This window comes from Coregonus lavaretus, assembly GCF_964263955.1.
Source record: "Coregonus lavaretus genome assembly, chromosome: 8".
Lineage (NCBI taxonomy): Eukaryota > Metazoa > Chordata > Actinopteri > Salmoniformes > Salmonidae > Coregonus > Coregonus lavaretus.
Window position 1 is genome coordinate 18,660,716 of NC_139995.1, and position 11,803 is coordinate 18,672,518.

General features: G+C 46.7%; 1 protein-coding gene across 1 annotated transcript in view; it reads left to right on the forward strand.

The window, feature by feature from the left end:
• Positions 1-3,326: 3,326 nt before the first annotated feature.
• LOC311133961 (cadherin-4-like) overlaps positions 3,327-11,803 on the forward strand; it is a gene marked incomplete at both ends in the record, with an annotated part of 66,008 nt that continues 57,531 nt past the window's right edge. Inside the window, one exon of the mRNA XM_084167590.1 lies at positions 3,327-3,449. Within this exon, the coding sequence (XP_084023716.1) occupies positions 3,327-3,449 (123 nt within the window). The remainder of the gene's footprint in view (positions 3,450-11,803) is intronic.

The following is an 11,803-nucleotide window of genomic DNA, read 5'->3' on the forward strand; positions in this document are numbered from 1 at the left end:
TGTTTACTTAGCTCCGCTCCACCACCGAGATAAACACAGCCCTAACAAAGGAACACAAGGCTGGATCTAAGGCTTTTCTCTAGCCTTCTCTATACCCTTCAGACACCAGAACATGCCATGGTTGGCTTAACTGGGGCTGTAACCTGGGACTACCGTCTGGCTCATTCATAGCCATGCTGCTGCAGCATCACGCTGGTCTCAGCCTGCTTCCTGTGTGACCCTGGTTTACCATCTAACATCTAAAGGACTGGGAGACACAGGAAGCCTCCTGTTACATCTCTGGGATAAGATGCCCTCTTGTACATTGAGATGGAAAGGGACCTATTTGTGTGTTTGTGGTTGAGTGTAAACTGTGAAGAGAGAATCTAACATAGCTGCTGTTTGTGGCTGGCTGCTGCCTTTGTCCTGCCAGCCTGTTTGCATTAAAGCTTGTCTGAGCAGCAGTGACAGTCAGTCTGTGGGGAAAAGGAGAGGAGGATAGGGGGGTGTGGGGTTAAATATGTAGGTGAGGGATAGGAAAGGGAGATTTGGCAAAGGGAAGAGAATAGGAGAGGAGAAAACAGCGAGGGAGGGGATAGCAGAATGCAGCAGAGTGGATGAAGGAGAGGGAGGACAGGGAAGGTTGGGTTGAGGTGAAAACAAACACATAACAACAGCCTGAGCAGTGTTAGCACCTGCCACTAACATTATGTACATCTAACATTATGTACATCTAACATTATGTACATCTAACATTATGTACATCTAAAAGTCCATACGGGGGCAGTTTTGTGACCCCCAGGGTGCTGTATATATATCAGGTAGAGCATAACAGTGTTTCAGTGTGGCATAGAGCGTCTCGCTCCGCCGAGTGTGACTGCCATTGTCAGTGGCGACAGACTGCTCTGGAGGTCAGGGAGGTTTGGGGGGGTCATGGCTTCCTGTGCCCTCTGTCCTGTCCTGCCGTTGTGACACGCTGGCCGCTCTGTCTGTCGGACAGAATGTTCAGTTCCGGTACACACACACCGAGAGCATCAGAGCAGAATGGCACTCCCAGCCCTCCATACCCTGCCAAATGTCCTAGTCTATGTGAAGACACACACACACACACACACACACACACACACAAATACACACGTAGATGCTGTACTGTGCCCAGGAGTTATACTTGGCGCAAACCCAATGAACCTCTACACACACACACTTGTTTGCGAACACGTCCAGATCTAAGCAGACCATGGCTCAATAGCCCTAAAGGCCCTGCTCCATTGACCTGAGCCAATGTAGTCAGAGCAGGTGGAGCCTGTCAAGTGTGAGGTGACTGGTGGAGACTTGGACATACACCATGATGCCTACAGGGGCTTAGAGGGGAAGTAACCATGCCGATGCTCTTCGCCCTCAGATGCATACTGTACTGTACATATCATACTGTTAAAGAAGAATAACCCTGACACCAGCCAGCTGGGAACTCACTGAGATCAACATCAATGCACCAGGTGCATACAGTAGAACCTACATACTGAGATAGCAGAGCCCTGCAGAATGGGCGGTCATGGATTATGGTATATATCTATTTGGCTTTTATATATACAGTATATATATATATATATATATATATATATATATATATATATATATATATATATATATATACTGTAGGTTCCACACAGTGAGGCCATGCCCCTCAGCTTCTGGCTAAGTCATTTTCCCTCTTTAATCAGATAAACAGCGTGCATGATGAAGTGGGGCCGGAGGCAGCATTGATTGAACCTGAGGGATGGCAGGGTTTTAATAAAGGCATCTCCGGCCTCTGGAAAGCATGGGGTTCACTGACCTTCAGGGACGTCTGCTGAGAAAACAAAAACTTGAGTTCATTCATTCTGAACTCGAACGCTCTGAAAGGTTTTAAAGCGCACCTGGCAGCAGCTCAATTCACACCTTTGCTAGGCCAGCCACAGATGCCTTTGCCTCTCATGCACCAATTCTCTCTCTCTCTCTCTCTCTCTCTCTCTCTCTCTCTCTCTCTCTCTCTCTCTCTCTCTCTCTCTCTCTCTCTCTCTCTCTCTCTCTCTCTCTCTCTCTCTCTCTCTCTCTCTCTATCAGTGCATGCTGGGAGTTTTTTGGAGTTTGAGTGTTTGGTGTGGAGGGCTTGTCCTAACTTATTTCTTGATTCTTTCCTTGGTTTTTCCTTTCAATCTCTCTTTTCTATGGTGGAGGGTTAATGCACTGTTTGTTTTAGTGGTACCCACTGTTTTTATTTTCAAAGTTAGGGAGGAAGAGGACAGAGGTTTAGTTTCCTGGGGTTTTGAACGGTGTGGTGTGAGCGATGGCTTCGCAACCTAGCGCAGTGGAGACGCTGTCGTTACAGCATGGATTCAGGTGTGTTCCCGAGAATGGAATTAATGTGGAGGAGGTTCTGCTCGCGGTCGGCGAACAGGTAGGAGCTGTGGAATGAACAAAGAATGAACAAAGCTGTGGTTGTGTTCATGAAAAGAGCAAATTTGGTGGGTAGGCTCATTTCTAGTGGAATATTTGTAAGGGGGGTGTTGGTGCCAATTTCTACTCTTTCTACCCCTTCGACTAGGGTGGTAGTTGCAAATTTGCCTCTGTTTATTACGGATGATCAAATCAGGAAGGAGTTGAGTCGTTTTGGTAAGTTTGCTAGTGGTTGTCGTGTACTGTCGGCAGGTTTTCAGGCAGATGCCGTCAAGCATGTTGTTTTGTTCCGGAGGCAAGTGTTCATGTTTCTGAATAACAATGAGCAACAGTTAAATGTGCATTTTAAAGTGAGGCATGGGGAGGGGCTCTACGCAGGTTTTGCCAGCACAGATAGTCCACAGTGCTTTGAGTGTGGGGCTTTGGGGCATAAGAGCTTTGCGTGCCCACATAAAGGCCATAGACAAGGTGAGGGTTCAAACACCAGTGGGGGAAATCGAGGTCAACGTGCAGGGGGCCATGAGACACAGGCAGCAGAGGCTGGGCCTAGTCATGCTACAGATGGTAGTGTAGCTAAGGCTGGGCCTAGTCATGCTATAGATGGTGGTGTAGGTGAGGCTGGGTCTAGTCATGCTATGGATGGTGGTGTAGCTGAGATGGGGTCTAGTCATGTCATGGATGGTGGTGTAGATGAAGCTGGGCTTAGTCAGGTAATGCTAGTGGATGAGGAGAGTATAGTGGGGAAGGGTAAGCGACTAGGGGGGATGGAGGAGGGTGTCAAGCGGAAGAGGAAAAAGGGGGAGAAGAAAGGAGGTGGGAGGGCAGAGGATGGTGTGGTGAAAGGCACCAAGGAACCTTTGCCTGGTGCTGAGGGGGAGGCCCTGACTAGAGAGGAAGAGCAGGTGGTCAGGATGGGAGATGAGGAGGAGGAAGGTGAGTCTGAGGAGGAAGACGATGAGGAGGATTTCTTTTCAGACTTCTCCTCAATGGGTCCAGAGCTGGCAGCCAGTCAGTCAGAGGGGTCAAAGTACACGGTGAGGGAACTGTCAAGGTTCCTCAATGAGACTAAGGGGAAAAAAGTAAATCTTGAGGCTTTTTTTGCGATCTGGGAAAGTTTGTAAGATCAGTACAACATGCTATGAAAAATGAGGGGCATGGTGTCCTCTCACCCAGGAAATGGTTTAGGTTGAGGAAGTAGGTCACAATCGTGCGTAAAAGTCTACCTTCAGATACTGTTTAGATGAAAGTTTTCTTTCTGGCACTGGGGCTTTTTGAGCTTTGCTATTGGTCTCTTTCTTTGCTGGCTTTTCTCCCACTTTTTATGGAGACTCTTTGGGTAGGCTCGCTTAATATTAATGGCGCCAGAGATGCGGGAAAGAGGAGTGTGTTGGGTGAATATGTAAAACAAAAAAAAGTACAGGTGTTCTGCAGGAGATGCATAGCGATGTGGTAAATGAAGTTGATTGGGGGCTCTGGTGGAAAGGGGCAAGTGTGCTGAGCCATGGGACAAATGTTAGTGCAGGGATGGCAGTCCTTTTTGTACCGGGTCTGTCTGTAAAAATCTGCTCCTCAAAAGAGGTGTGTAGGGGTAGTCTGCTTGTAGTAAAAGCAGAAATTAACAATAGGGGTTTTGTCTTTATAAATGTGTATGCGACTAACACAGGGAGAGAGAGGGGGCTTCTATTTGGGTGTCTTAGACAGGAACTCCCACAGATATCGCCTGAGGAGACGCTGGTGGTCGGCGGGGACTGGAACTGTACGATGGATTTTACGAAAGACAGAAATGGGGAGGAGCCTCATTCAGGTTCAGTGGGGGTGTTAAGGGACATTATTAATCAGTTTGACCTAGTGGATGTTTGGAGAACTAGACATCCCAACACAAGACAGTATACATGGGTGAAGGTCTTTGGGGCTAGGGTGAGTGCAGCCCGGCTTGATCGATTGTACATGTCCAGGAATCAGAGCAATAGGCGCTACCATTCTCCCGGTGGGTTTTTCGGATCATCACATAACCATGGCTCGGCTGTCTATTTCACCAGGACCTCGGCAGGCATCCTATTGGAAGTTTAATGGAAAGCTCTTACAAGATGCCACTTTTTGCTCAGGTTTCCAAACTTTTTGGGAAAGGTGGAGGCAGCGAAGAGAGGAGTATGAATCTCTGAGTCAATGGTGGGATGTGGGAAAAGTCCAAATTCGGCTTTTCTGTCAACAGTATTCAGCTCTCTCATCCTCAGAGGCTAGGAGAGTATTGGGGGAACTCGAGCATAGTATTAGTGAGATGGAGGTAGAGCTGGTGGGGCAAGGCAAAGTAGGCCTCCACTTGTAAGAGCTAGGTTCTCCATGCTCAAGGAGATGGATGCTCCCAGCTCCTTCTTCTTTGGTTTGGAAAGACAGAGCGGTGAAGCCAAGGGTATGCATTGTCTACAGCTTTCGGATGGGCGGGTGACCTCTGTGGTGGGGGAGATGCGGGAGCGGACTGTGGAGTTTTATACTGAGTTGTATATGGCAGAACTGTGTGATCCAAAGTGTGTTCAGGTTTTGTTTGCCGAACTCCCTAAGCTCTCTAAGGTACAGAGGGAGGAAATTGACATTCCCCTGTTGTCCCCAGAGGCCATAACCCAGATGTCCCCCGGCCGTGCACCGGGGGTCGATGGACTCCCAGTGGAGTTTTATAAATAATTCTGGGGAATAATTGGACTGGACTTCTTTTGCGTGTTGAGTGAGTGCGTCGGGGTAGGAGAGTTGTCGATGAGCTGCCGGCGGGCGGCTCTGACTCTCCTGCCCAAAAAAGGGGACTGGAGGCCTGTGGCATTGCTCTGTGCAGACTACAACAGACTGAAGTCCCATCTGGACTCTATAGTACACAAGGACCAGACATATTGCGTACCAGGACGCTCATTCACGGACAACTTGTTCTTAATCAGGGACATGTTGGACTTGTCGAGAGGTTCTAATGTGAACTTTGGTCTGGTCTCTTTAGATCAAGAGAAGGCTTTTGATAGAGTGGACCATGAGTATCTGTTTAATGTGATGTTTGGGTTTGTGGAAAGGTTTTTGGCCTATGTGAAGATGTTGTATGCTGGGGCATCATGTATGGTTAAGGTGGGAGGGGGGCTCAGTAGGCCAGTCTGGGTGAGGCGGGGCAAGGATGCCCCTCTATCAGGGCATTTATATACACTAGCCATTGAGTATTTTTTGGGAGTGGAGACTGCAGGGAGTGTGCTGGACAGGCATAGCAGTGTCAGCGTATGCAGATAACGTTTCTGTGATGGTCAGGGATGGTCAGGATATACAGGCACTAGAGAATAGTCTGAAGGTGTATGAGGGAGCTTCGTCAGCTAAGGTAAACTGGGGCAAGAGCAAAGCTCTGTTATGTGGGGCATGGGGGGATAGGGCCCCTCCTCTGCTTCCAGGGGATTTGCAGTGGGGTTGTGAAGGGCTTAACATTTTGGGGGTGTACCTGGGCTCGGAGAGGTGGGTCAGGAAGAACTGGGAGGGGCTGTCACAGGCAGTGGTGTCAAGACTGGCCAGGTGGAGGTGGCTCCTGTCCCAAGTGTCATATAGAGAGAGGGTGCTGATAATCAACAACCTGGTGGCATCTTCCCTGTGGCATAAACTGGCTGTCCTCAACCCCCCCGCTGGTCTGCTCGCAGACCTGTAATGCAAGCTGGTGGATTTTTTCTGGTCAGGCCATCACTGGCTGAGGGCGGCAGTGTTGTATATGTCCGTAAATTAAGGAGGACAGGGCCTGGTGGAACTGGAGAGCAGGGTGGCTGCATTCCGACTAAAGGCGGCGCAGAGACTGCTGTACCATACTGATGTTGGATGGAGGGAGCCAGCATGCGCGCTGCTGAGGAGAGCAGGCGGATTAGGGTTGGACCGGCAGCTATTCCTCATGAGGCTGGAGGGGCTGAGTACAGCAGGTCTCTCTGATTTTTACTCTGCAGTGCTGAGGGCCTGGCAGCTACTAAGACCCACATGAGAAGGGGGTGTGGAGCCTGGGGTGTGGGTGTGGGAGGAGCCTATCTTCCACAACCCAGCCATCCTTTTGAGATCGGTTCAGTCGGCCACCCTGAAGAGGCGACTGATGGCAGCGGGATTACTAAGTCTGGGTGACCTGCGACTGCTGGGAGAGGAGGGGTGGAAAACCCCAGAAGTCCTAGTACAACAAATAGGACTAACATCTCTTAGGCTGCTGGAGAGATTCCTGGGGGAAGTCCAGGAGGCACTGTCTGAGCCGGTAAAGGGGGTGTTTGAGCGGCCAAGACTTGTTAGATTTTAACACTCCGAGCCTGGGGGAGTTTGAAGGGGTAGGAGGTAAAGCTCTCTACAACTTCTGCGTTAAGCTAAGGAACATCAGGAGCCTAACAGGAGTGAAGGCACATCAGTGGCAGGGGGTATGTGGGGCGGAGAGTATGGTGGGTTTTAGATGGAGGGGGCTCTACAAACTTCCAGTACCAAAGAGGTCAGGGGACCTCCAGTGGAGGGTTTTACATGGAGCCCTGGCCACTAACAGCTTGTTGGCACGGGTTGAACCGGGAGTCGGACAGGGGTGTCCTTTCTGTGTCATGAGTGAAACTGTGATTCATGTGTTTTCTGTGTGCGCCAGGTTAATGCCATTAATGTCTCTGTTGGAATGTCTGTGTGAGAGGTTGGGGGTGGAGTTTACTGTCGGGATGTTTATAATGGGGTACAGGTATTCAAATAAGGAAAATGCTAAATGTGTGTTGTTGAATTTCCTGTTTGCTCAGGCAAAGTTAGCTATTTGGATAACAAGGAGGAACCGGGTCAAAGGTGGAGGGATAACAGACCCTTTACTATTATTTAATGGGATGGTCTCTGCGCGCCTTAGGGTGGATTTTGAGTTCTATAAAATGATAAAAAGTGTGGAGATGTTTCAAGAGATATGGTGTGTTGGGGGGGCTGTCTGTATAGTTGGGGAAGATGGTCTGGATATACGGTTGTAGAAGTGGTGAGGTGTGGGTTATTGTGATGTGTGGTGTTGTTTTTGTATCGTGGGGTAGAGGGAAAGGTGAGTATGCAGTACAGGGGATATTGGTAATTATTATGTTTTATTTTCTGGGGTGGGGGTGAGGTTTTAATGAAATGAGAATGTACCATTAAAGAAAGACAAAAAGTCAAAAAAGTCTCTCTCTCTCTCCCCTCCTCTGTCTCTTTCTCCCTTCCTCTCTCTCTCTCAACCTCCGCTTTCTCTCTTTCTCTTTCTCTCTCCCCTCCTCTTTCTCTCTCTCTTTCTCTCTCTCGCTCCCTCTCTCTCTCTCTCTTTCTCGTTCTCTCCCCTCCGCTTTCTCTCTCTCTCTCCCGTCCTCTTTCTCTCTTTCTCTTTCTTTCTCTTTCTTTCTTTCTCTCTCTCTTTCTCAATTAAATTAAATTCAATAGACTTTATTGACATGGCAAGTAAAATTACTTACATTGTCAAAGTATAGATATAACAAAAATGGTGGGACCAACAGCAATAATAATAATAGTAGTAGTGGAAATGGGATTACCATTAACAGCAACTACAACAACAATATTAATGAGAATAACAATACATTAAAGCAATAGTAGTTGACCAATCTCAACACGACTGAGAAGACACATTACATGGTATGAAAGCCAAAACCAAACAGGAAATATTATTGACATTACATTACACTTTTCACTGGCTGTCCCTCAAGTTGTGGCAGGAGGACACATATTTGGCTGCCAAAATTGTACATTTTGGCTTTTCACCCAATAAATATTGGATTTTTTCTTCCTCTTTTATAGTTTCAAATTCTTTGTACTGGATGATAATTTTGGGAAAGAAAGATTCTCTTAGGTCTGAGTATTTTTCACAGTGTAGTAGGAAATGCAGCTCTGTCTCTACCTCTCCCCGGAGGCAGAGTGAGCACAGCCTGTCCTCTCTGGGCAGCCAGGTTTGCCTGTGACGACCGGTCTCTATAGCCAAACTGTGCTCACTGAGTCTGTACCTAGTCATTGTTTTCCTCAGTTTTCTATCAGTCACAGTGGTCAGATAGTCTGCCACCATGTACTGTCTGTTTAGAGCCAAATAGCACTGAAGTTTACTTTGATTTTTTGTGGTGTCTTTCCAATAGGTGATATATTTTTCTTTTTGCTTTGTGATGATTTGGTTGGGCCAGATTTTCTGAGTGCTGTCCTGATGCTCTATGAGGTTGGTTTTGGTTAGTGAACTGAGCCTCAGAACCAGCTGGCTGAGGGGACTCTTCTCTTGTTTCATCTCTTGACATAGTAGAGCTGTATGATGGAATGTTTTGGGGTCACTTGTTTTTAGATGGTTGTAAAATTTGATTGCTCTTTTTTCTATTCGAATAAGGAGGGGGTATTGGCCCAATTCTGCTCTACATGAGTTATTTTGAGTTTTTCTTTGCACTTGCAATACAGTCTTGCAAAACTCTGCATGCAGTATTTCGATTGGATGTTTGTCCCATTTGGTAAATTCAGTATTAGAGAACGGACCCCATACTTCGCTGCCATATAGAGCAATTGGTTCTATAACTGATTGGAAAATTTTGAGCCAGATTCTAATTGGAATTTTAATATTCCTTTTAATGGCATAGAATGCTCTTCTTGCTTTGTCTCTCAGCTCATTCACAGCCATGTGAAAGCTACCTGTGTTGCTGATGTTTAGTCCTAGATATGTGTAGTTTTTGGTGTGTTCTAATAGAACTGTGTCCAAATAGAATTTATATTTGTCATCCTGATTTCCGGACCATTTTTGGAATATCATTATATTCTTTTTTTTTATTATTAACGGTCAGGGCCCAGGTCTGACAGAATCTGTGCAGATGATCTAGATGCTGCTGTAACCCCTCCTTAGTGGGAGACAGTAGCACCAGGTCATCTGCGTACAGCAGACACTTGATTTCAGTGTTGTGTAGGGTGAGACCAGGTGCAAAGTTTTTCCAATAATTATTGTTCTGTAATTGGGGTATCCACAGGATTCTGATAGTCTTTGACTGCTGATTCAAGGATTTGTAATTTTTCTTGTATATCTTGTTGTTCTGGGCTCTTTGTTATATTGCTGTAGAGGTTTGCAAAGTGATTTCTCCACAGATCCCCATTTTGGATAGCCAATTCCTCATTATGAGGTTTGTTTAATTTATTTCAATTCTCCCAGAAGTCGTTTGATTCTATGGATTCCTCAATCACATCCAGCTGATTTCTAATGTGCTGTTCTTTTTTTGTTCTTAGGGTGTGTTTGTATTGCTTCAGTGTTTCCCCATATTGAAGACGTATATTTTTGTTGTCTGGGTCTCTGTGTTTATGATTAGATATATTTCTTAATGACTTTCTTAGATTTTTGCAATCATTATCAAACCATTTTTCGTTAGCTATTCTTTTTGGTTTGCTCTTATGTTTCTTAAGATTAGCCAAGGAGGCTAATTTGTCAAATATAAAGTTTATGTTCCAAACGGCCAAATTTACACCTTCATTGGTGTAGGAGAATGTTAATGCTAAAAAGTTGTCCAGGAGAGATTGTATTTTTTGGCTACTAATTGCTTGTTGGTAGATTTCTGTACTGTTTGCACTCCATCTATAGGTCTGTTTAGTACCATGTAATTTATTGGGCCGTGATGCTTCATGGTTGGGTTCTGCTCTTCTCAGATACACTGTGATTTTACTGTGGTCTGAGAGAGGTGTTAGTGGGCTGACTGTGAAGGCTCTGAGAGACTCTGGGTTAAGGTCTGTGATGAAGAAGTCTACAGTACTGCTGCCAAGGGATGAGCTGTAGGTGTACCTACCAAAAGAGTCCCCTCTTAGCCTACCATTGACTATGTACAGACCCAGTGTTCGACAGAGCTTCAGGAGCTGTACTCCATTTTTGTTTTTCACTTTGTCATAGTTGTTTCTGTGGGGGTATGTGGGGAGGGAAAGGTTGTTGCTTCCCGGTAGGTGTTTATCCCCATGACTGTTAATAGTGTCAAGTTCTTCTGCTGTTCTAGCATTCAGGTATCCACAGACCAGCACATTGCCTTGGGCCTGAAAGTGACTAATCTCCCCCTCTAGAATGGAGAAACTCTCTTCATTGAAGTAGGGTGACTCTGAGGGGGGAATGTATGTGGCACAGAGGAAGACGTTGTTATCTGTTAAGATAGCCTCCTTGTTGATTTCTAGCCAGATAAAGAATTCTCCTGTTTTGATCAATTCGATTGAATTAGTTAGTTCAGATTTATACCATATTAGCATTCCCCCTGAGTCTCTGCCCTGTGTGATTCCTTTTAATTTGGTGAATGGTACGATTATCTCCCTAAAAACTAGTGGACAGCCAGTGGCAACATCACCTCTGCACCATGTTTCCTGTAGTACTACAATATCAACATCATCAATTTCTTTAAGGAAGTCTGGGTTTCTGCTCTTTAGCCCAAAAGCAGAGGACTTCAAGCCTTGTAAATTCCAACATGCAACGTAAAAAGACTTCATAACTGTTTTTTCTTTACCTTCCAATTGAGATAAACACTCACAATCCAACAATAACTATTTAAAATAGGATTTTTCAATTGAGGTAAACTCTTATTATGCAAATGTGATTTGTTTATCATTTAAGATAGTATTTGTGTCATGCCACTTGGGTGGATGTAGTGTGAGGATGGTGGAGTTCTTGTGCTCATCTTACCATGACCCTCGGCCTATCACATGTGAGCATAGTAGATTCAGCATTTGTTTGATGTCACTCATTTCGTTGGTGGGAGCTGGGCCAGTTGCTCCTCTCACAGCTTGTGCATAGCTCTGTCTGCCGGGCTGTGGCTCCTCCAGGTGTGGGTCTGTGGTGGGGGGGAGGGGGGTGTTAGGCCTCGTCTGGGTGGGTCTGAAGCTGGGCTGGGGTGGTCTGTGCTGCGCTGGATGTGGTGGGCATTGAGGTTGGTGGTGCTGTGGCCGTGGTTGGGGGGTCCAGGGTGTTTGTCCGGGGTGTTGTCTCGGTGATCTCGGGGGGGTGGAGATTGCTCCGCTGTTCCTGGGTGGAGAGGTCGGGATGCGGTTTAAAGCGACGTCTTTGAGAGTCTTAGCAAGGATGGGGACTGTCTCCCTGTACAGGTGAACATGGTCATAGAGACAGTCCAGATCGAGGGAGGGATGGTGGGCCAGGTGTAGATTGAGTCACAGGGCACAGTCCCGGGAGAGGCTGGCGTTTATTCTTTGGATTGTGGCAGGGTGGAAGTCCTTCCTCTGTAGAAGGATTGACACCACGATCCTTGAGTTGGGGAAGATTGCGGAGGCCTTCTCAATCACTCCCCGTAGTGAAGTCGCCACCCTCTCCTGCTGAGCACGCAGGTCGTTGCTTCCGGTGTGTATGATTATGTGGCTTGGCGACCCGAACTGGGCCTTATCAAGCAGCGCCATGGCACTCTGCATTGTTGGGCAC